Below are 27,086 nucleotides of genomic sequence, written 5' to 3' on the forward strand. Positions count from 1 at the left end.
ACCCTTACCCTGAATAAACAGTGACTCTGTACAGTTACACAGTGAGTGACCCTTACCCTGAATAAACAGTGACTCTTCACAGTTACACAGTGAGTGACCCTTACCCTGAATAAAAAGTGACTCTGTACAGTTACACAGTGAGTGACCCTTACCCTGGATAAACAGTGACTCTGCACACTTACAGTGAGTGACCCTTACCCTGAATAAACAGTGACTCTGTACAGTTACACAGTGAGTGACCCTTACCCTGAATAAACAGTGACTCTTCACAGTTACACAGTGAGTGACCCTTACCCTGAATAAACAGTGACTCTGTACAGTTACACAGTGAGTGACACTTACCCTGAATAAACAGTGACTCTGTACAGTAACACAATGAGTGACCCTTACCCTGAATAAACAGTGACTCTGTAGAGTTAAACAGTGAGTGACCCTTACCCTGAATAAACAGTGACTCTGTACAGTTACACAGTGAGTGAAGCTTACCCTGAATATGCAGTGACTCTGTACATTTACACAGTGAGTGACCCTTACCCTGAATAAACAGTGACTGTACAGTTACACAGTGAGTGAATCTTACCCTGAATAAACAGTGACTCTGTAGAGTTACACAGTGAGTGACCCTTACCCTGAATAAACAGTGACTCTGTACAGTAACACAGTGAGTGACGCTTACCCTAAATAAACAGTGACTCTGTACAGTTACACAGTGAATGACCCTTACCCTGAATAAACAGTGACTCTGTACAGTTACACAGTGAGTGACACTTACCCTGAATAAACAGCGACTCTGTACAGTTACACAGTGAGTGACCCTAACCCTGAATAAACAGTGACTCTGTACAGTTACACAGTGAGTGACCCTTACCCTGAATAAACAGTGAGTGTACAGTTACACAGTGAGTGACTCTTACCCTTAATAAACAGTGACTCTGTAGAGTTACACAGTGAGTGACCCTTACCCTGAATAAACAGTGACTGTACAGTAACACAGTGAGTGACACTTACCCTGAATAAACATTGACTCTGTACAGTTACACAGTGAATGACCCTTACCCTGAATAAACTGTGACTCTGTACAGTTACACAGTGAGTGACCCTTACCCTGAATAAACAGTGAATCTGTACAGTTACACAGTGAGTGACCCATACCCTGAATAAACAGTGACTGTACAGTTACACGGTGAGTGACCCTTACCCTGAATAAACAGTGACTCTGTACAGTTACACAGTGAGTGACCCTTACCCTGAATAAACAGTGACTCTGTACAGTTACACAGTGAGTGACACATACCCTGAATAAACAGTGACTGTACAGTTACACAGTGAGTGACCCTTACCCTGAATAAACAGTGACTGTACAGTTACACAGTGAGTGACCCTTACCCTGAATAAACAGTGACTGTACAGTTACACAGTGAGTGACCCTTACCCTGAATAAACAGTGACTGTACAGTTACACAGTGAGTGACCCTTACCCGGAATAAACAGTGACTCTGTACAGTTACACAGTGAATGACCCTTACCCTGAATAAACAGTGACTCTGTACAGTTACACAGTGAGTGACCCTTACCCTGAATAAACAGTGACTCTTCACAGTTACACAGTGAGAGACCCTTACCCTGAATAAACAGTGACTCTGTACAGTTACACAGTGAGTGACCCTTACCCTGAATAAACAGTGACTCTTCACAGTTACACAGTGAGTGACCCTTACCCTGAATAAACAGTGACTCTGTACAGTTACAAAGTGAGTGACCCTTACCCTGAATAAACAGTGACTCTGTACATCTACAGTGAGTGACCCTTACCCTGGATAAATAGTGAATCTATGCAGTTACACAGTGAGTGACCCTTACCCTGAATAAACAGAGACTCTGTACAGTTACACAGTGAGTGACCCTTACCCTGAATAAACAGTGAATCTTTACAGTTACACAGTGAGTGACCCTTACCCTGAATAAACAGTGACTGTACAGTTATGCAGTGACTGACCCTTACCCTGAATAAACAGTGACTCTGTAGAGTTACACAGTGAGTGACCCTTACCCTGGATAAACAGTGACTCTGCACAGTTACAGTGAGTGACCCTTACCCTGAATAAACAGTGACTCTGTACATCTACAGTGAGTGACCCTTACCCTGAATAAACAGTGAATCTGTACAGTGACACAGTGAGTGACCCCTACCCTGGATAAACAGTGAATCTATGCAGTTACACAGTGAGTGACCCTTACCCTGAATAAACAGTGACTCTGTACAGTTACACAATGAGTGACCCTTTGTAATGTATATATCTTTAAGGGGGGAACTATCTTTTACAGCTCATGTATACTGCAGTACCGGCAGTGACCACACCTATATATAGCACTGAGTAGTAATCTGTGCAGATCAGTTCCAGCGTGAGCCACGTTGAGTAAACACCTGTTGTACCGTTCTCCTGCAGTCTGTGTACACGGACACAACATTGGCGACAAGGCAAGTTCGAACCTACCTGCAACTCTGCATCACCTCCTGGGGATTCGATCCTGGAGATCAGTGGATTGGAGGTCAAGGCCAGAGACTCGGGCGTCGACAACGGGCAACCACCCAGTCATCCAGCAGAGACTCGAGAATTGCGGGGGAGGCTGTGGAGAGCCAGGCTTGGCTTTCCAGTTGAGGTGGTCCAGCGAAACGGGCTGGCAACAGGTAGTGCGCAGACCCTTCCCGGACAGCGGCGGGCTAGAACCCGACCGAGCGGCACAAAGGGCAGAGCAGCATCGACGGGGGAGAGACAGAGAGGGCAGAGCGCACAGGGCGCAGCCGGTGATCAGGGGCTGAGCAGCGTCGAAGAGAGGGAGAGAGAGACGCGCAGAAACCCGCGAGGCGCCGCCATTGCCACGAGGACCGCCGAGAGCGGCATTAGCAGCAGCGCAGGAGAAGCGCGCGAAACCTACAGGGCGCCGCCATTGCCACGAGAACCGCCGGGAGCAGCATTGGCAGCAGCGGGGGAGGAAGGAAAGCGCGGGAGATGCCATTTTAAGCCATTGGGAGACGTCATTTTAAACCACACCCAAAATGCCGAAGAGTGGCATTATCACCGCATTTGACAATGAAGTCAAAGATTGGACTACATATGTCGAACGAATAGTGGTATACTGCAAGGCAAATGAGGTGTCAGATGACAAGAAAGCGTCGGTATTGTTAAATTTAATGGGTGCAAAGACGTATGGTTTATTAAGAAATCTAGTAACCCCAACGAAGCCAATGGAAAAGAGTTTTGAAGACATAGTAACTGTAAGATCCGTGATCTTTAAGGTATGATGTTTTCCAATAACTACACGGAGGCTGTAACTTAACAAATAACAGGTGTTTACTGGAGGAGGGTAGTCTCAAGTCTGGCAGTACAGAGGCATGCGCAAAGCTTACATACAGGTGTGGTCACTGCCGGTACTACTGTATACAGGTGCTGTAAAAGTAATTCTCTCTTAAAGGTACATACACAACAATTCCTCCCCTTTTAGATTAGCAGTACCCCTAATATTCAAATAACAATTAACACTTTAACATGCACATTAAACAGAAATAGTCCATTTATAGATTCAGTCATTGGGGCGGCTTCCTGACCCTTTCTGGATAACGCCTTTCCTGAGGTTCTTGTTCTTGGTGCGGAGGCGATTCTGGCTCCCTTTCGTCGGTTAGTTCATCCGTTTCCACTGCTACTGTTTCGGAGGTATATGCTACCGGTATGTCGGGTTCATCCCCAGGTTGCCATTTCTCAGTTCGGTAGCCACGGCCCAAGACTGGTTGTCCTACATTGAAGCTCCTTGTCGGCTTCTCATTGATGTGCTGGAATTGCTTATCCTCAACATTTCTTCGCACATTTGGTCTGAGCAAATCCAGACGAGATCTCAACCTTCGGTTAAAGAACATCATGGCCGGGGTCTGGTTGGTAACTACATGTGTTGCATTTCGGTAGGCTAACAGGAAATTGTCCACCTTATGCTGTAATAGAATTTCATCATCGTACATGGCCTTCATCGCCATTTTAAAGGTTTGTACAAACCTCTCAGCCAATCCATTTGTGGCTGGATGATACAGGGCGGATGTGTAATGCCTTACCCCATTTCTTTTCATAAATTTTCGAAACACTTTGGACACAAACTGTGGTCCATTATCAGAGCAAATCTGCGCTGGCAAGCCGTTCCTGGAAAATATGGTCCGCAGGACTGCAATCGTTTTCTCTGTAGTGGTTGAGGACATTTTTATCACCTCAGGCCATTTCAAGTGAGCATCCACTGCTATTAAGAACATTGAGTCCATGAATGGACCAGCAAAATCAATATGCACCCGTTGCCATGGAGAGGAGGGCCACTCCCATGGGTGTAGAGGGGCATGTGGTGGTGCATATTGGACCTTCTGGCATCCTAAGCAGCTCTTAGTTAGGTCCTCGATTTGTTGATCGATCCCCGTCCACCACACATAAGCCCTAGCAAGGCTTTTCATTTTCACCCCTCCCAGATGACCTTCGTGAAGCTCATTTAGCACTCTCTCCCTTAACTTGGGTGGAATTACCACTCGGGATCCACACATCACTGTCCTCTGGCATACTGACAGCTGTTCTCTTCTGGATGAGAATGCTGGCAACAGTGAGTCACCATGTGTTGGCCATCCCCTCACCGTCAAATCATATACCCGTGACAGTGTCGGATCATTTCGGGTCTCCTTCTCTATATTCGCGTTAGTTATTGGCAAGCGTTCAATTATCGACGAATAAAACATCTCGATAGGGTCCACTGCTGGTGCTTCCTCCACAGTAGGCAGTGGCAGGCGCGATAGCCCATCAGCGTTTCCATGTTGTTTAGTGCCTTTATATTCTATTTCATATTGGTGCGCCCCTAGAAAAAGGGACCATCTTTGTAACCGTTGTGCAGTCATCACCGAAACACCCTTCTTTGGATTAAAGATGGAGACAAGAGGTTGGTGGTCAGTCAGCAAGGTGAACTTCTGCCCATGCAGATAGGGGTTGAATTTTCCCACTCCCCACACCAGGCTGAGGGCCTCCCTGTCAATCTGGGCGTAGTTGCGCTCCGCTGAGGTTAGTGACCGAGACGCAAAGGCTACTGGCCTCTCCAACCCATCCAGGAATTTGTGCGACAGCACCGCTCCAATAACATAGGGTGATGCATCACACGCCAACCGAATTGGTAGTGCTGGGTTGAAATCGGCCAACACCTCTTTTGATGTGATCAATTCTTTACACTTCTGGAAAGCTCATTTACATTCGTCATTCCACTTCCATGGTACCCCTGTTTGCAGTAGGGTGTTCAGTGGGTGTAATACTGTAGACAAATTTTGTAAGGACTTATGGTAGTAGTGCACCAGCCCGAGGAACGACCTCAGTTGTGACACATTTTCCGGTGCTGGAGCCTTGACTACTGCCTCAATCTTTTCAGGGGACTTATGCAACCCCTCTTCATCAATAACGAGGCCACAATACGAGATCTGCTTCTGGAAAAACCCTCACTTGTGGCGATTAGCTCGTAAACCATATTCCTTTAATCTAGTGAGCACCTTCTCCAGGTTGGTGAGATGATCACTGTCATTTCCGCCCGTGACCAGGATGTCGTCCAAATAACACTGGGTCCCTGGAATCCCTTGCAGGACTTGATCCATCGCCCTTTGCCAAATAGCCGGAGCCGATGCTACCCCGAACACCAGCCGGTTGTATTGGTAGAGACCTTTATGAGTGTTGATCGTGAGGTATTGTTTCGAGGCTTCTTCTACCTCCATTTGCAAGTACGCCTGGGCTAGATCAATTTTGGTGAAGCGTTTACCTCCAGATAGCGAGGCGAAAATATCCTCAATCCGTGGAAGCCGATATTGTACCGTGTGAAGGACTGGGTTCACTGTCACCTTGAAATCCCCACGGATGCGGACCTTCTTTGGTTCCCCAGGCGTATTACTCAACGACCTCTTCATTACAGGAATGATGGGTGTAGCCCACTCGCTCCAGTCTACTTTGGACAGTACTCCTGAACGTTCCAACCCTTCCAGCTCTGCTTCGACTGCTGGTCGGATCGCATAAGGCATTGGTCTGGCCTTAAGAAACTTTGGGCTTGCATTTTCCTCTATTTTAATCGTTGCTGTTATGCCTTTTAGTGTTCCGAGTCCCTCCTGGAACACTTCTTGTGCTTCAGTTAGCATTTTTGACAGACGTCCAGGTGTGACGTCATCATCCTTTTTGGCCTCAACCAGCAGTATCTGTATGGAATGCCAGTCTAATTGTATCTTCCGGATCCATTCACATCCTAGTAGTGGTGGTCCTCCATCTGGCAATACGTATAGGTCCATTTTTGGTGTTTCCTGGCCTTTGTATATCACTTTCACCCTTTATTTTTCCTTTGGGGTAGACTTTTTGCCCTGTGTACGTCTTCAAGACAATCTCTGTAGCTTTCAAGGGTATATGTGAAAATAGCCGCTTGTAGTCCCTTTGGTTTATGACTGTTGGGCTGATCCTGTGTCCAGTTCCATTTTCACTTGGACTCCGTCTATCTTGAGTGTGACCCAGATAGTCTGGTGATTCTCCATTTTGTTTACCTTATGTAGTTTCAGACAACCCAACTCCTTGCTTCCAGAGTCTGTATCACTTTTCTGTTTGTCTGAACTACTGTCCATCAACTTATGTACCTTTTTGTACTTCTCCTGTGGAGATTTCTTACTGTTGGTTTACTTCCCAGACCTGCAGACTCTTGCTATGTGTTCTGCTTTTCCACACTGTCTGCACACTTGGTCCTTGAACCAACAATCCTTCTGGTCATGTGTTGTTCAGCCGCAGTGATAACACTTCCCTGCTCCATATGACATTTCATTGGTGCCATATTCTTGCGGTCTCCATTGTATCTCTGCAGCGCCCCTTGCGGCTGCTTCGTGTGATACTGCCATGCTGAAAGCCTTGTCCAGCGTAAGATCCTTTTCTGATAGAAGCCGTTTCTGGGTTCCTTCGCTTTGAAGCCCACACACAAACTTGTCCCTTAACGTATCTGCTAGTCCCGTTCCAAACTGGCAGTGTTTCGATAGCTTGCGCAGTTCCGTTAAGTATTCAGCATTACTTTCGTCTTTATGCTGGTTCCTTTTGTGGAATTAAAATCTTTCTGCTATCAGCAGTGGTGTGGGGTTTAAGTGGTCCTGTAGAATTTCTACTATGCTTTCGAAATTCTTATCCGCGGGCTTCTCTGGGGTTATTAGGTTTCGCAGTAAGCCATATGTTTTTGCACCCATGGAATTTAACAAAACCAGTGCTTTCCTAGCATCTGGCACTTCATTCGCCTTGCAGTACACCTCAATACGTTCCACGTATGTCACCCAATCTTCGACTTCATTGTCGAACGTAGAGATACTGCAACTCTTCGGCATCCCTGGGTGTGATTCAACTATCAAAAATGGCGTCTCCCGCGCTCTCCCTTCTCCTCCGCTGGCACAAAATGGCGTCTCCCGTGCTTTCCTTCCTTCCCGCGCTCGCCCTTCTTCTCCGCTGCGGCTTCTACAAATAGCGTCTCCCACGCGCTCCCTTCTTCTCCCCACGGACAATGTTCAGCCCTTGAGCCCTGGCTGTGCTCTGCGCGTTTTCCTGTGCGCCTTCCTGTTTCCACCGCTCGGTCCTGAACCTGGCTGCTGTTTTACCCTCTCTCTCTCTGATTTGTTTTTCTTCGACGCTGCTCAGTTTCCAACCCCCCCGGCTGCACCCTGTGCACTTCAGCCTCTCCCTTACCCCGTTGATGCTGCTCGGCTTTTCCTCTGCTGTCGGTCGGCTCCAGCCGCCGCTGTCCGGGAAGGGTGTGCACTGTACCTGTTGCCAGTCTGTTGCTGGATCGTCGTGGCTGGGGAACCAAGCCCGGCTCTCAACAGCCTCCCCTGCGATGTTCACTCTCTGCCGGATGACTGGGCGGCTGCTCGTTGTCGACGCCCATGCTTCTGGCCTCGACTTGCTTCCACCGCCCTCCCGGACGAATCCTTGAAGGGATTGAATCTTTGAATCCTTGCCGTCGAAGCAGAGCTGCAGGTGGATTCGAATCGATCTCGTCGCCACTGTAAGATCCGTGATCTTTAAGGTATGATGTTTTCCAATAACTACACGGAGGCTGTAACTTAACAAATAACAGGTGTTTACTGGAGGAGGGTAGTCTCAAGACTGGGGGTACAGAGGCATGCGCAAAGCTTATATACAGGAGTGGTCACTGCCAGTAATACAGTATACAGGAGCTGTAAAAGTAGATCTCTCTTAAAGGTACATACACAACAGTAACGATACTACAGGAACATTTAAACCCCACACCGCTGCTGATAGCAGAAAGATTCAAGTTTCACAAACGGAACCAGCATAAGGATGAAAGCAATGCTGATTATTTAACAGAACTGTGCAAACTATCGAAACACTGCCAGTTTGGAGCGGGACTGGCAGATACCTTAAGGGACAAGTTTGTGTGTGGGCTTCAAAGTGAAGGAACCCAGAAACGGCTTTTATCTGAAAAGGACCTTATGCTGGAAAAGGCTTTCAGCATTGCGGTATCATATGAAGCAGCAGCACGGGGCGCTGCAGAGATACAACAGAGACCGCAAGAATATGGCGCAAACGAAATGTCATATAGAACAGAGAAGTGCTATCGCTGCGGCAGAACAAAACACGACCAGAATGAATGCTGGTTCAAAGACAAAGTGTGCAGACAGTGTGGAAAAGTAGGACACATAGCACGAGTCTGCAGGTCGGGAAAGAAAACCAGCAATAAGAAACCTACCAAAGAAAAGTACAAGAAGGTACATAAGATGATGGAGAATAGTTCAGATGAACAAAAGAGTGATAACAACTCCGAAAGCAGGGAACTGAGTTGTCTGAAACTACATAATGTGATCACAACGGAGGATCACCGAACCATTTGGGTCACTCTCAAGATAACAGGAGTCCAGGTAAAGATGGAATTGGACACAGGATCAGCCCTAACAGTCATAAAATGATGGGACTACGAGCGGCTATTCTCACACATACCCTTGAGAGACACAAAAATTATTTTGAAGACGTACACGGGGCAAAAAGTCTACCCCAAAGGAAAAATAAGGGTGACTGTTATATATAAGGGTAAGGAAACACCAAAACTAGACCTGTATGTATTGCAAGATGGAGGACCACCATTACTGGGACGTGAATGGATCCGGAAAATACAACTGGATTGGCATTCCATACAGGCACTGACTGTGGCTGACAAAAAGGATGACGATGTCACACCTGGGCGACTGTCAAAGATCCTAACTGACGCAAAAGAAGTGTTCCAGCAAGGACTCGGAACACTAAAAGGCATGACAGCGATGATTAAAATTGAAGAATACGCAAGCCCAACATTTTTTAAGGCCAGACCGGTACCTTATGCGATCTGCCCAGCCATCGAAGCAGAGCTGGAGAGTCTGGAACGTTCAGGTGTACTGTCCAAGGTAGACTGGAGCGAGTGGGCTACACCCATCGTCCCTGCGATGAAAAAGTCGTGGAGCAGCACGCCTGGGGAACCAAGGAAGGTTCGCACCTGTGGGGAATTTAAGGTAACAGTGAACCCAGTCCTTCACACCGTACAATATCCACTTCCACGGATTGAAGATATTTTCGCCTCGCTATCTGGAGGGAAACGCTTCATTAAGATTGATCTGGCCCAGGCGTATCTGCAAATGGAGGTAGAAGAAGCATCAAAAAAAAACCTCACAATCAACACCCATAAAGGTCTCTACCAATACAACTGGCTAATATTCGGGGTAGCATCAGCTCCAGCTATTTGGCAGAGGGCAATGGAACAAGTCCCGCAAGGGATCCCAGGCACCCAGTGTTATTTGGACGACATCCTGGTCACGGGCAAAAATGACAGTGATCACCTTGCCAACCTGGAGCAGGTGCTCACTAGATTGCAGGAATATGGGCTCCGAGCTAACCGCCCCAAATGCGAGTTTTTTAGAAAACAGATCTCGTATTGTGGCCACGTTATCAATAAAGAGGGGTTACATAAGTCCCCAGAGAAGATTGAGGCAGTAGTCAAGGCTCCAGCACCGGAAAATGTGTCACAACTGAGGTCGTTCCTCGGGCTGGTAAACTACTACCATAAGTTCTTGCCAAATTTGTCTGCAATATTACACCCACTGAACACCCTACTGCAAACTGGGGTGCCATGGAAGTGGAGTGACGAATGTAGACGAGCTTTCCAGAAGAGCAAAACACTAATCACATCGAAAGAGGTATTGGCCCATTACAACCCAGCATTAGCAATTCGGTTGGCATGTGATGCGTCACCCTACGGTATTGGAGCAGTGCTGTCACACAAATTCTCAGACGGCTCAGAGAGGCCAATAGCCTTTGCGTCACGATCACTAACCTCAGCCGAGCGTAACTACGCCCAGATTGACAGGGAGGCCCTCAGCCTAGTGTGGGGAGTGAAAAAGTTCAATCACTATCTGCACGGGCAGAAATTCACCTTGGTGACTGATCACCAGCCTCTTGTCTCCATTTTTAATCTGAAGAAGGGCGTTCCGGTGATGACTGCGCAATGACTACAAAGATGGTCACTTTTTCTAGGGGCGCACCACTATGAGATTGAATATAAGCACATGAAACAGCATGGAAATGCTGATGGGCTATCACGCCTGCCACTGCCTACTGCGGAGGAAGCACCAGCAGTGGATCCTGTCAAAATATTCCATTCGACTATAGTTGAATACCTACCGGTAACTAACGCTTGTATCGAAAAGGAAACCTGAAATGACCCGACACTGTCTCGGGTATATGATTTGACGGTGAAGGGATAGCCAGCACATGGCGACTCACTGTTGCCACCATTCTCGACAAGGAGAGAACAGCTGTCAGTGTGCCGGGGGACCTTGATGTGTGGATCCCGAGTGGTAATTCCACCCAAGTTAAGGGATAGAGTGCTCAATGAGCTTCATGAGGGTCATCTGGGAGTGGTAAAAATGAAAAGCCTAGCCAGGGCTTATGTGTGGTGGCCGGGAATCGATAAACAAATCGAGGACCTGACCAAGAGCTGCTCAGGATGCCAGAAAGTCCAAAATGCACCACCACAGGCCCCTCTACACCCATGGGAGTGGCCCTCATCTCCATGGCAATGGGCGCATATTGATTTTGCTGGTCCATTCATGGACTCAATGTTTTTAATAGCCATGGATGCACACTCGAAATGGCCTGAGGTCATCAAAATGTCCTCCACCACCACGGAGAAAACTATTGCAGTCCTACGGACCATTTTTGCCAGGAATGACTTGCCAGAACAGATTTGCTCCGACAACGGACCACAGTTTGTGTCCGAAGATTTCCGGAGGTTCTTGAAAAAGAATGGGGTAAGGCATTACACATCCGCCCCGTATCATCCAGCCACAAATGGATTGGCTGAGAGGTTCGTACAAACCTTTAAGAAGGCAATAAAGGCTATGTACAATGACAACATTCCGCTGAAGCACAAGGTGGACAATTTCCTGTTCGCCTACCGGAATGCGACACATGCAGTCACCAACCAGGCCCTGGCCATGATGTTCTTTAACCAAAGGTTAAGATCTCGCATGGATTTGCTCAGACCAAACGTACGTAGAAAAATGGCAGCCAGGAACGATATGCACATGGCAGGGCCCACCAATGTACACAGTGGACGTTGGGGAGAGCGTCATGAGACGCTATGCTGACCAGATCCTAGAGTCACAGCAACAAGTCAACCCCATGCCTCGCCCATACGTAACTGGTGATGAACCCGACGTACAGGTCGCATCTACCCCAGACACAGTAGCATCGGAAGCTGATGAACCAACCGACGACAGCGGGCCAGCATCGCCTCCGCACCAAGAGCAAGACACTCGGGAAAGGCGCTATCCAGAAAGGATCAGGAAGCCTCCCCAAAGACTGAATTTATAAATAGACTATTTTCAGCTAATGTTGCATGTTAGAAGTGTAAATTGTAATTAGTTTGGTATTTAATTGTTTAATGAGTGTTATGGTACTGTTAATCTAAAAGGGGAGGAATTGTAATGTATATACCTTTAAAAGAGGGGAACTATCTTTTACAGCTCCTGTATACTGCAGTACTGGCAGTGACCACACCTGTATATAGCACTGAGGAGTAATCTGTGCAGATCAGTTCCAGCGTGAGCCACGTTGAGTAAACACCAGTTGTACCGTTCTCCTGCAGTCTGTGTCTTATTATACAAGGATACAACACCCTTACCCTGAATCAACAGAGACTGTACAGTTACACAGTGAGTGACCCTTACCCTGAATAAACAGTGACTCTGTACAGTTATACAGTGAGTGACCCTTACCCTGAATAAACAGTGACTCTGTACAGTTACACAGTGAGTGAAACTTACCCTGAATAAACAGTGACTCTGTACAGTTACACAGTGAGTGACACTTACCCTGAATAAACAGTGACTCTGTACAGTTACAGTGAGTGACCCTTACCCTGAATAAACAGTGACTGTACAGTTACACAGTGAGTGACCCTTACCCTGAATAAAGAGTGACTCTGTACAGTTACAGTGAGTGACCCTTACCCTGAATAAACAGTGACTCTGTACAGTTACAGAGTGAGTGACCCTTACCCTGAATAAACAGTGACTCTGTACAGTTACAGTGAGTGACCCTTACCCTGAATAAACAGTGACTCTGTACAGTTACACAGTGAGTGACCCTTACCCTGAATAAACAGTGACTCTGTACAGTTACAGTGAGTGACCCTTACCCTGAATAAACAGTGACTCTGCACAGTTACAGTGAGTGACACTAACCCTGAATAAACAGTGACTGTACAGTTACACAGTGAGTGACCCTTACCCTGAATAAAGAGTGACTCTGTACAGTTACATGGAGTGACCCTTACCCTGAATAAACAGTGACTCTGTACAGTTACAGAGTGAGTGACCCTTACCCTGAATAAACAGTGACTCTGTACAGTTACAGTGAGTGACCCTTACCCTGAATAAACAGTGACTCTGTACAGTTACACAGTGAGTGACCCTTACCCTGAATAAACAGTGACTCTGTACAGTTACAGTGAGTGACCCTTACCCTGAATAAACAGTGACTCTGTACAGTTACACAGTGAGTGACCCTTACCCTGAATAAACAGTGACTCTGTACAGTTACAGTGAGTGACCCTTACCCTGAATAAACAGTGACTCTGTACAGTTACACAGTGAGTGACCCTTACCCTGAATAAACAGTGATTCTGTACAGTTACACAGTGAGTGACCCTTACCCTGAATAAACAGTGACTCTGTACAGTTACACAGTGAGTGACACTTACCCTGAATAAACAGTGACTGTACAGTTACACAGTGAGTGACCCTTACCCTGAATAAAGAGTGACTCTGTACAGTTACAGTGAGTGACCCTTACCCTGAATAAACAGTGACTCTGTACAGTTACAGAGTGAGTGACCCTTACCCTGAATAAACAGTGACTCTGTACAGTTACACAGTGAGTGACCCTTACCCTGAATAAACATTGACTCTGTACAGTTACACAGTGAGTGACCCTTACCCTGAATAAACAGTGACTCTGTACAGTTACACAGTGAGTGACCCTTACCCTGAATAAACAGTGACTCTGTACAGTTACAGTGAGTGACCCTTACCCTGAATAAAGAGTGAATCTGTACAGTTACACAGTGAGTGACCCTTACCCTGAATAAACAGTGACTCTGTACAGTAACGCAGTGAGTGACCCTTACCCTGAATAAACAGTGACTCTGTACAGTTACACAGTGAGTGACCCTTGCCCTGAATAAATAGTGACTCTGTACAGTTACAGTGAGTGACCCTTACCCTGAATAAACAGTGACTCTGTACAGTTACAGAGTGAGTGACCCTTACCCTGAATAAACAGTGACTCTGCATAGTTACAGTGAGTGACCCTTACCCTGAATAAACAGTGACTCTGTACAGTTACAGAGTGAGTGACCCTTACCCTGAATAAACAGTGACTCTGTACAGTTACACAGTGAGTGACTCTTACCCTGAATAAACAGTGACTCTGTACAGTTACACAGTGAGTGACTCTTACCCTGAATAAACAGTGACTCTGTACAGTTACACAGTGAGTGATCCTTACCCTGAATAAACAGTGACTCTGTACAGTTACACAGTGAGTGACCCTTACCCTGAATAAACAGTGACTCTGTACAGTTACACAGTGAGTGACCCTTACCCTGAATAAACAGTGATTGTACAGTTACACAGTGAGTGACTCTTACCCTGAATAAACAGTGACTCTGTACAGTTACAGTGAGTGACCCTTACCCTGAATAAACAGTGACTGTACAGTTACAGTGAGTGACCCTTACCCTGAATAAACAGTGACTCTGTACAGTTACACAATGAGTGACCCTTACCCTGAATAAACAGTGACTCTGTACAGTTACACAGTGAGTGACCCTTGCCCTGAATAAACAGTAACTCTGTACAGTTACAGTGAGTGACCCTTAACCTGAATAAAAAGTGACTCTGTACAGTTACACAGTGAGTGACCCTTACCCTGAATAAACAGTGACTCTGTACAGTTACACAGTGAGTGACCCTTACCCTGAATAAACAGTGACTCTGCACATTTACACAGTGAGTGACCCTTATCCTGAATAAAAAGTGACTCTGTACAGTTACACAGTGAGTGACCCTCACCCTGAATAAACAGTGACTCTGTACAGTATCACAGTGAGTGACCCTTACCCTGAATAAACAGTGACTCTGTACAGTTACACAGTGAGTGACCCTTACCCTGAATAAACAGTGATTGTACAGTTGCAAAGTGAGTGACTCTTACCCTGAATAAACAGAGACTCTGTACAGTTACAGTGAGTGACCCTTACCCTGAATAAACAGTGACTCTGTACAGTTACACAGTGAGTGACCCTTACCCTGAATAAACAGTGACTCTGTACAGTTACAGTGAGTGACCCTTACCCTGAATAAACAGTGACTGTACAGTTACAGTGAGTGACCCTTACCCTGAATAAACAGTGACTCTGTACAGTTACACAATGAGTGACCCTTACCCTGAATAATCAGTGACTCTGTACAGTTACACAGTGAGTGACACTTACCCTGAATAAAAAGTGACTGTACAGTTACAGTGAGTGACCCTTACCCCGAATAAACTGTGACTCTGTACAGTTACACAGTGAGTGACCCTTACCCTGAATAAACAGTGACTCTGTACAGTTACACAGTAAGTGACCGTTACCCTGAATAAACAGTGAATCTGTACAGTTACACAGTGAGTGACACTTACCCTGAATAAACATTGACTCTGTACAGTTACACAGTGAGTGACCCTTACCCTGAATAAACAGTGACTCTGTACAGTTACACAGTGAGTGACCGTTACCCTGAATAAACAGTGACTCTGTACAGTTACACAGTGAGTGACACTTACCCTGAATAAACAGTGACTCTGTACAGTTACACAATGAGTGACCCTTACCCTGAATAAACAGTGACTCTGTACAGTTACACAGTGAGTGACCCTTACCCTGAATAAACAGTGACTCTGTACAGTTACACAGTGAGTGACACTTACCCTGAATAAACAGTGTCTCTGTACAGTTACACAGTGAGTGACCCTTACCCTGAATAAACATTGACTCTGTACAGTTACACAGTGAGTGACCCTTACCCTGAATAAACAGTGACTCTGTACAGTTACACAGTGAGTGACCCTTACCCTGAATAAACAGTGACTCTGTACAGTTACAGTGAGTGACCCTTACCCTGAATAAAGAGTGAATCTGTACAGTTACACAGTGAGTGACCCTTACCCTGAATAAACAGTGACTCTGTACAGTAACGCAGTGAGTGACCCTTACCCTGAATAAACAGTGACTCTGTACAGTTACACAGTGAGTGACCCTTGCCCTGAATAAATAGTGACTCTGTACAGTTACAGTGAGTGACCCTTACCCTGAATAAACAGTGACTCTGTACAGTTACAGAGTGAGTGACCCTTACCCTGAATAAACAGTGACTCTGCATAGTTACAGTGAGTGACCCTTACCCTGAATAAACAGTGACTCTGTACAGTTACAGAGTGAGTGACCCTTACCCTGAATAAACAGTGACTCTGTACAGTTACACAGTGAGTGACTCTTACCCTGAATAAACAGTGACTCTGTACAGTTACACAGTGAGTGACTCTTACCCTGAATAAACAGTGACTCTGTACAGTTACACAGTGAGTGATCCTTACCCTGAATAAACAGTGACTCTGTACAGTTACACAGTGAGTGACCCTTACCCTGAATAAACAGTGACTCTGTACAGTTACACAGTGAGTGACCCTTACCCTGAATAAACAGTGATTGTACAGTTACACAGTGAGTGACTCTTACCCTGAATAAACAGTGACTCTGTACAGTTACAGTGAGTGACCCTTACCCTGAATAAACAGTGACTGTACAGTTACAGTGAGTGACCCTTACCCTGAATAAACAGTGACTCTGTACAGTTACACAATGAGTGACCCTTACCCTGAATAAACAGTGACTCTGTACAGTTACACAGTGAGTGACCCTTGCCCTGAATAAACAGTAACTCTGTACAGTTACAGTGAGTGACCCTTAACCTGAATAAAAAGTGACTCTGTACAGTTACACAGTGAGTGACCCTTACCCTGAATAAACAGTGACTCTGTACAGTTACACAGTGAGTGACCCTTACCCTGAATAAACAGTGACTCTGCACATTTACACAGTGAGTGACCCTTATCCTGAATAAAAAGTGACTCTGTACAGTTACACAGTGAGTGACCCTCACCCTGAATAAACAGTGACTCTGTACAGTATCACAGTGAGTGACCCTTACCCTGAATAAACAGTGACTCTGTACAGTTACACAGTGAGTGACCCTTACCCTGAATAAACAGTGATTGTACAGTTGCAAAGTGAGTGACTCTTACCCTGAATAAACAGAGACTCTGTACAGTTACAGTGAGTGACCCTTACCCTGAATAAACAGTGACTCTGTACAGTTACACAGTGAGTGACCCTTACCCTGAATAAACAGTGACTCTGTACAGTTACAGTGAGTGACCCTTACCCTGAATAAACAGTGACTGTACAGTTACAGTGAGTGACCCTTACCCTGAATAAACAGTGACTCTGCACAGTTACACAATGAGTGACCCTTACCCTGAATAATCAGTGACTCTGTACAGTTACACAGTGAGTGACACTTACCCTGAATAAAAAGTGACTGTACAGTTACAGTGAGTGACCCTTACCCCGAATAAACTGTGACTCTGTACAGTTACACAGTGAGTGACCCTTACCCTGAATAAACAGTGACTCTGTACAGTTACACAGTAAGTGACCGTTACCCTGAATAAACAGTGAATCTGTACAGTTACACAGTGAGTGACACTTACCCTGAATAAACATTGACTCTGTACAGTTACACAGTGAGTGACCCTTACCCTGAATAAACAGTGACTCTGTACAGTTACACAGTGAGTGACCGTTACCCTGAATAAACAGTGACTCTGTACAGTTACACAGTGAGTGACACTTACCCTGAATAAACAGTGACTCTGTACAGTTACACAATGAGTGACCCTTACCCTGAATAAACAGTGACTCTGTACAGTTACACAGTGAGTGACCCTTACCCTGAATAAACAGTGACTCTGTACAGTTACACAGTGAGTGACACTTACCCTGAATAAACAGTGTCTCTGTACAGTTACACAGTGAGTGACCCTTACCCTGAATAAACAGTGACTCTGTACAGTTACACAGTGAGTGACACTTACCCTGAATAAACATTGACTCTGTACAGTTACACAGTGAGTGACCCTTACCCTGAATATACATTGACTCTGTACAGTTACACAGTGAGTGACCCTTACCCTGAATAAACAGTGACTCTGTACAGTTACACAGTGAGTGACCCTTACCCTGAATAAACAGTGACTCTGTACAGTTACACAGTGAGTGACACTTACCCTGAATAAACATTGACTCTGTACAGTTACACAGTGAGTGACCCTTACCCTGAATATACATTGACTCTGTACAGTTACACAGTGACTGACCCTTACCCTGAATAAACAGTGACTCTGTACAGTTACAGTGAGTGACCCTTACCCTGAATAAACAGTGACTCTGTACAGTTACACAGTGAGCGACCCTTACCCTGAATAAACAGTGACTCTGTACAGTTACAGTGAGTGACCCTTACCCTGAATAAACAGTGACTCTGTACAGTTACACAGTGACTGACCCTTACCCTGAATAAACAGTGACTCTGTACAGTTACAGTGAGTGACCCTTACCCTGAATAAACAGTGACTCTGTACAGTTACACAGTGAGTGACCCTTACCCTGAATAAACAGTGACTCTGTACAGTTACAGTGAGTGACCCTTACCCTGAATAAACAGTGACTCTGTACAGTTACACAGTGAGTGACCCTTACCCTGAATAAACAGTGTCTCTGTACAGTTACAGTGAGTGACACTTACCCTGAATAAACAGTGACTGTACAGTTACACAGTGAATGACCCTTACCCTGAATAAAGAGTGACTCTGTACAGTTACAATGAGTGACCCTTACCCTGAATAAACAGTGACTCTGTACAGTTACACAGTGAGTGACCCTTGCCCTGAATAAACAGTAACTCTGTACAGTTACAGTGAGTGACCCTTAACCTGAATAAAAAGTGACTCCGTACAGTTACACAGTGAGTGACCCTTACCCTGAATAAACAGTGACTCTGTACAGTTACACAGTGAGTGACCCTTACCCTGAATAAACAGTGACTCTGCACATTTACACAGTGAGTGACCCTTATCCTGAATAAAAAGTGACTCTGTACAGTTACACAGTGAGTGACCCTCACCCTGAATAAACAGTGACTCTGTACAGTATCACAGTGAGTGACCCTTACCCTGAATAAACAGTGACTCTGTACAGTTACACAGTGAGTGACCCTTACCCTGAATAAACAGTGATTGTACAGTTGCACAGTGAGTGACTCTTACCCTGAATAAACAGAGACTCTGTACAGTTACAGTGAGTGACCCTTACCCTGAATAAACAGTGACTCTGTACAGTTACACAGTGAGTGACCCTTACCCTGAATAAACAGTGACTCTGTACAGTTACAGTGAGTGACCCTTACCCTGAATAAACAGTGACTGTACAGTTACAGTGAGTGACCCTTACCCTGAATAAACAGTGACTCTGTACAGTTACACAATGAGTGACCCTTACCCTGAATAAACAGTGACTCTGTACAGTTACACAGTGAGTGACACTTACCCTGAATAAAAAGTGACTGTACAGTTACAGTGAGTGACCCTTACCCCGAATAAACTGTGACTCTGTACAGTTACACAGTGAGTGACCCTTACCCTGAATAAACAGTGACTCTGTACAGTTACACAGTAAGTGACCGTTACCCTGAATAAACAGTGAATCTGTACAGTTACACAGTGAGTGACACTTACCCTGAATAAACATTGACTCTGTACAGTTACACAGTGAGTGACCCTTACCCTGAATAAACAGTGACTCTGTACAGTTACACAGTGAGTGACCGTTACCCTGAATAAACAGTGACTCTGTACAGTTACACAGTGAGTGACACTTACCCTGAATAAACAGTGACTCTGTACAGTTACACAATGAGTGACCCTTACCCTGAATAAACAGTGACTCTGTACAGTTACACAGTGAGTGACCCTTACCCTGAATAAACAGTGACTCTGTACAGTTACACAGTGAGTGACACTTACCCTGAATAAACAGTGTCTCTGTACAGTTACACAGTGAGTGACCCTTACCCTGAATAAACAGTGACTCTGTACAGTTACACAGTGAGTGACACTTACCCTGAATAAACATTGACTCTGTACAGTTACACAGTGAGTGACCCTTACCCTGAATATACATTGACTCTGTACAGTTACACAGTGAGTGACCCTTACCCTGAATAAACAGTGACTCTGTACAGTTACACAGTGAGTGACCCTTACCCTGAATAAACAGTGACTCTGTACAGTTACACAGTGAGTGACACTTACCCTGAATAAACATTGACTCTGTACAGTTACACAGTGAGTGACCCTTACCCTGAATATACATTGACTCTGTACAGTTACACAGTGACTGACCCTTACCCTGAATAAACAGTGACTCTGTACAGTTACAGTGAGTGACCCTTACCCTGAATAAACAGTGACTCTGTACAGTTACACAGTGAGTGACCCTTACCCTGAATAAACAGTGACTCTGTACAGTTACAGTGAGTGACCCTTACCCTGAATAAACAGTGACTCTGTACAGTTACACAGTGAGTGACCCTTACCCTGAATAAACAGTGTCTCTGTACAGTTACAGTGAGTGACACTTACCCTGAATAAACAGTGACTGTACAGTTACACAGTGAATGACCCTTACCCTGAATAAAGAGTGACTCTGTACAGTTACAGTGAGTGACCCTTACCCTGAATAAACAGTGACTCTGTACAGTTACAGAGTGAGTGACCCTTACCCTGAATAAACAGTGACTCTGTACAGTTACACAGTGAGTGACCCTTACTCTGAATAAACATTGACTCTGTACAGTTACACAGTGAGTGACCCTTACCCTGAATAAACAGTGACTCTGTACAGTTACACAGTGAGTGACCCTTACCCTGAATAAACAGTGACTCTGTACAGTTACAGTGAGTGACCCTTACCCTGAATAAAGAGTGAATCTGTACAGTTACACAGTGAGTGACCCTTACCCTGAATAAACAGTGACTCTGTACAGTAACGCAGTGAGTGACCCTTACCCTGAATAAACAGTGACTCTGTACAGTTACACAGTGAGTGACCCTTGCCCTGAATAAATAGTGACTCTGTACAGTTACAGTGAGTGACCCTTACCCTGAATAAACAGTGACTCTGTACAGTTACAGAGTGAGTGACCTTACCCTGAATAAACAGTGACTCTGCATAGTTACAGTGAGTGACCCTTACCCTGAATAAACAGTGACTCTGTACAGTTACAGAGTGAGTGACCCTTACCCTGAATAAACAGTGACTCTGTACAGTTACACAGTGAGTGACTCTTACCCTGAATAAACAGTGACTCTGTACAGTTACACAGTGAGTGACTCTTACCCTGAATAAACAGTGACTCTGTACAGTTACACAGTGAGTGACCCTTACCCTGAATAAACAGTGACTCTGTACAGTTACACAGTGAGTGACCCTTACCCTGAATAAACAGTGACTCTCTACAGTTACACAGTGAGTGACCCTTACCCTGAATAAACAGTGATTGTACAGTTACACAGTGAGTGACTCTTACCCTGAATAAACAGTGACTCTGTACAGTTACAGTGAGTGACCCTTACCCTGAATAAACAGTGACTGTACAGTTACAGTGAGTGACCCTTACCCTGAATAAACAGTGACTCTGTACAGTTACACAATGAGTGACCCTTACCCTGAATAAACAGTGACTCTGTACAGTTACACAGTGAGTGACCCTTGCCCTGAATAAACAGTAACTCTGTACAGTTACAGTGAGTGACCCTTATCCTGAATAAAAAGTGACTCTGTACAGTTACACAGTGAGTGACCCTTACCCTGAATAAACAGTGACTCTGTACAGTTACACAGTGAGTGACCCTTACCCTGAATAAACAGTGACTCTGCACATTTACACAGTGAGTGACCCTTATCCTGAATAAAAAGTGACTCTGTACAGTTACACAGTGAGTGACCCTCACCCTGAATAAACAGTGACTCTGTACAGTATCACAGTGAGTGACCCTTACCCTGAATAAACAGTGACTCTGTACAGTTACACAGTGAGTGACCCTTACCCTGAATAAACAGTGATTGTACAGTTGCACAGTGAGTGACTCTTGCCCTGAATAAACAGTGACTCTGTACAGTTACAGTGAGTGACCCTTACCCTGAATAAACAGTGACTCTGTACAGTTACACAGTGAGTGACCCTTACCCTGATTAAACAGTGACTCTGTACAGTTACAGTGAGTGACCCTTACCCTGAATAAACAGTGACTGTACAGTTACGGTGAGTGACCCTTACCCTGAAAAAACAGTGACTCTGTACAGTTACACAATGAGTGACCCTTACCCTGAATAAACAGTGACTCTGTACAGTTACACAGTGAGTGACACTTACCCTGAATAAACATTGACTCTGTACAGTTACACAGTGAGTGACCCTTACCCTGAATAAACAGTGACTCTGTACAGTTACACAGTGAGTGACCGTTACCCTGAATAAACAGTGACTCTGTACAGTTACACAGTGAGTGACACTTACCCTGAATAAACAGTGACTCTGTACAGTTACACAATGAGTGACCCTTACCCTGAATAAACAGTGACTCTGTACAGTTACACAGTGAGTGACCCTTACCCTGAATAAACAGTGACTCTGTACAGTTACACAGTGAGTGACACTTACCCTGAATAAACAGTGTCTCTGTACAGTTACACAGTGAGTGACCCTTACCCTGAATAAACAGTGACTCTGTACAGTTACACAGTGAGTGACACTTACCCTGAATAAACATTGACTCTGTACAGTTACACAGTGAGTGACCCTTACCCTGAATATACATTGACTCTGTACAGTTACACAGTGAGTGACCCTTACCGTGAATAAACAGTGACTCTGTACAGTTACACAGTGAGTGACCCTTACCCTGAATAAACAGTGACTCTGTACAGTTACACAGTGAGTGACACTTACCCTGAATAAACAGTGACTCTGTACAGTTACACAGTGAGTGACCCTTACCCTGAATAAACATTGACTCTGTACAGTTACACAGTGAGTGACACTTACCCTGAATAAACATTGACTCTGTACAGTTACAGTGAGTGACCCTTACCCTGAATAAACAGTGACTCTGTACAGTTACACAGTGAGTGACCGTTACCCTGAATAAACAGTGACTCTGTACAGTTACACAGTGAGTGACACTTACCCTGAATAAACATTGACTCTGTACAGTTACACAGTGAGTGACCCTTTCCCTGAACAAACAGTGACTCTGTACAGTTACACAGTGAGTGACCCTTAACCTGAATAAACAGTGACTCTGTACAGTTACACAGTGAGTGACCCATACCCTGAATAAACAGTGACTCTGTACAGTTACACAGTGAGTGACCCTTACCCTGAATAAACAGTGACTCTGTACAGTTGCACAGTAAGTGACCGTTACCCTGAATAAACAGTGACTCTGTACAGTTACACAGTGAGTGACACTTACCCTGAATAAACATTGACTCTGTACAGTTACACAGTGAGTGACCCTTACCCTGAATAAACAGTGACTCTGTACAGTTACACAGTGAGTGACCGTTACCCTGAATAAACAGTGACTCTGTACAGTTACACAGTGAGTGACACTTACCCTGAATAAACAGTGACTCTGTACAGTTACACAATGAGTGACCCTTACCCTGAATAAACAGTGACTCTGTACAGTTACACAGTGAGTGACCCTTACCCTGAATAAACAGTGACTCTGTACAGTTACACAGTGAGTGACACTTACCCTGAATAAACAGTGACTCTGTACAGTTACACAGTGAGTGACCCTTACCCTGAATAAACAGTGACTCTGTACAGTTACACAGTGAGTGACACTTTCCCTGAATAAACATTGACTCTGTACAGTTACACAGTGAGTGACCCTTACCCTGAATAAACATTGACTCTGTACAGTTACACAGTGAGTGACCCTTACCCTGAATAAACAGTGACTCTGTACAGTTACACAGTGAGTGACCCTTACCCTGAATAAACAGTGACTCTGTACAGTTACACAGTGAGTGACCCTTACCCTGAATAAACAGTGACTCTGTACAGTTACACAGTGAGTGACCCTTACCCTGAATAAACATTGACTCTGTACAGTTACACAGTGAGTGACACTTACCCTGAATAAACATTGACTCTGTACAGTTACAGTGAGTGACCCTTACCCTGAATAAACAGTGACTCTGTACAGTTACACAGTGAGTGACCGTTACCCTGAATAAACAGTGACTCTGTACAGTTACACAGTGAGTGACACTTACCCTGAATAAACATTGACTCTGTACAGTTACACAGTGAGTGACCCTTACCCTGAATAAACAGTGACTCTGTACAGTTACACAGTGAGTGACCGTTACCCTGAATAAACAGTGACTCTGTACAGTTACACAGTGAGTGACACTTACCCTGAATAAACAGTGACTCTGTACAGTTACACAGTGAGTGACACTTACCCTGAATAAACAGTGACTCTGTACAGTTACACAGTGAGTGACACTTACCCTGAATAAACAGTGACTCTGTACAGTTACACAGTGAGTGACCCTTTCCCTGAACAAACAGTGACTCTGTACAGTTACACAGTGAGTGACCCTTACCCTGAATAAACAGTGACTCTGTACAGTTACACAGTGAGTGACCCATACCCTGAATAAACAGTGACTCTGTACAGTTACACAGTGAGTGACCCTTACCCTGAATAAACAGTGACTCTGTACAGTTACACAGTGACTGACCCTTAACCTGAATAAACAGTGACTCTGTACAGTTACTGTGAGTGACCCATATCCTGAATAAACAGTGACTCGGTACAGTGACTCTGTACAGTAGACAGCGCCCTCCCTCCTACTCTCGAGACTGACCATCTTCCTTCCCTTCCTTCTCCACAGGTACCATCTTCGCACGAGTCTTCACTCGCTCCATGTCGAGAAATATTTCAACCATCACCCACAAGACGTACCAGTTGATTCAGGAGCTGAGCTCCCGCTCTCAGCGTCTGGTAGACCTATATGTGAGTGTGAGTGTGTCTGTGCGTCACTGTCTGTGCGTCACTGTCTGTGCTCCGTCTGTATGTCTCGATTGTGCCCTCACCTCCCCCTGTTCACTGAGACGCCCTCTTTGAATATCATAGGATCATCGACTGATACTGCACAGAAAGAGGCCATTCGGCCCAGCGTACCTGTGCTGGCTCTTTGAGGGAGTTATCGCACTAATTCCGCTCCCCTGCTCTCTCCCCATAACCCTGTCATCTTTTCCATTCAAGCATTGATCCAGTTCCATTTTGAAAGTTACCATTGAATCTGCTTCCACCGCCCTTTCAGGCAGCGCATTCCAGATCACCACAACTCGCTGCGTAAAATACATTCTCCTCATCTCCCCCTCTGGTTCTTTAGCCAATCACCTTAAACCTGTGTCCTCTGGTTACCGACCCTCCTGCCACTGGAAACAATTTCACCTTAATTACTCTATCAAAACCATTCATGATTTTGAACCCCCTTGTCAAATCTCCCCTGAACCTTCTCTGCTCTAAGGAGAACAACCCCAGCTTCTCCAGTCTATCCACGTAACTGAAGTCCCTCATCCCTGGTACCATTCTGGTCAATCTCCCCTGAACCTTCTCTGCTCTAAGGAGAACAACCCCAGCTTCTCCAGTCTATCCACGTAATTGAAATCCCTCATCCCTGGAACCATTCTGGTCAATCTCCCCTTAACCTTCTCTGCTCTAAGGAGAACAACCCCAGCTTCTCCAGTCTCTCCACATAACTGAAGTCCCTCATCCCTGGAACCATTCTGGTCAATCTCCCCTTAACCTTCTCTGCTCTAAGGAGAACAACCTCAGCTTCTCCAGTCTCTCCACATAATTGAAATCCCTCATCCCAGGTACCATTCTGGTCAATCTCCCCTTAACCTTCTCTGCTCTAAGGAGAACAACCCCAGCTTCTCCAGCCTCTCCACATCACTGAAATCCCTCATCCCTGGTACCATTCTGGTCAATCTCCCCTTAACCTTCTCTGCTCTAAGGAGAACAACCCCAGCTTCTCCAGCCTCTCCACATCACTGAAATCCCTCATCCCTGGAACCATTCTGGTCAATCTCCTCTGCACCCTCTCCAAGGCCTTGACATCTTTCCTAAAGTGCGGTGCCCAGAATTGAACACAATTCTCCAGCTGGGGCCTAACCAGTGATTTATAACTGTTTAGTATTAACTTCCTTGCTTTGTGCCTCTGTTTATAAAGCCAAGGATCACATGTGCATTTTTTAACAGCCTACTCAACTTGTCCTTCCACCTTCAGAGATTTGTGTACATACACTCCCGCCCCAGGTCTGTCTGTTCCTGCACCCCCTTTAAAATTGTAGCGTTTACTTCATGCTGTCTCTCCTCATTCTTCCTCCCAAAATGTCTCACTTCACACTTCTCTGCGTTAAACTGCATCCGCCACTTGTCTGCCCATCTCTCCAGGCTGTCTGGGCCCTCCTGAAGCCTGTTACTATCCTCCTCATTTTTTGCCACGTTTCTGAGTTTTGTGTCATCTGCAAACTTTGAAATGATGCCCTATGTACACCCAAGTCCAGATCATTAATATATATCAAAAAGAGCAGTGGTCCCCATACCGGCCCCTGGGTGACACCACGGTGTACCTCCCTCCAGTCTGTAAAACAACAGTCCACCGCTGTTCTCTGCTTTCTGTCCTTTGGTCAATCCATGCTGCCTCTGTCCCTTCAATCCCATGGGCTATAATTTTGCTAATAAGTCTATTATCTGGTACGTTATCAAATGCTTTTTAAAAGTCCATATACACAACACCAACCACATTACCCTCATCAACCCTCTCCAGTACATCAGCAAAGAACTCAATCAAATTAATCAAACACGATTTGCCTTTAACAAATCCGTGTAGGCTTTCATTTATTAGCCCATACTTTCCCGGATTAATGTCTCTACATTGGCTCGCGGCTCATCCCTCCAATTTAAAATCCTTATCCTCCTGTTCAAATCCCTCCATGGCCCTCACCCCTCCCTATCTCTGCAACCTCTTCCAGCCCCACAACCCTCCGTAAATATCTGCGCTCCTCCAACTCTGGCCTCATGCGCATCCCGCAATTTCCATCGCTCCACCATTGGCGGCCGTGCCTTCAGCTGCCGAGGCCCTCAGCTCTGGAGTTTCCTCCCTAAACCTCTGTGACTCTCCACCACCCTCTCCTCCTTTAAGACGCTCCTTAA

The 27,086-nt window shown here is 45.4% G+C and overlaps 1 protein-coding gene across 1 annotated transcript in view; it reads left to right on the top strand.

The window, feature by feature from the left end:
• The window catches only part of LOC147094921 (cardiotrophin-2-like), an 86,478-nt gene that overhangs the window by 23,749 nt on the left and 35,643 nt on the right, over positions 1-27,086 (top strand). Inside the window, exon 2 of the mRNA XM_085974543.1 lies at positions 24,754-24,875. Within this exon, the coding sequence (XP_085830669.1) occupies positions 24,786-24,875 (90 nt within the window). The 5' untranslated portion in view covers positions 24,754-24,785. The remainder of the gene's footprint in view (positions 1-24,753; positions 24,876-27,086) is intronic.

The sequence above is a fragment of the Somniosus microcephalus genome, unplaced genomic scaffold, assembly GCF_052327205.1.
Source record: "Somniosus microcephalus isolate GS21.2 unplaced genomic scaffold, FLI_Smic_1.0 unresolved_chr1, whole genome shotgun sequence".
Classification (NCBI taxonomy): domain Eukaryota; kingdom Metazoa; phylum Chordata; class Chondrichthyes; order Squaliformes; family Somniosidae; genus Somniosus; species Somniosus microcephalus.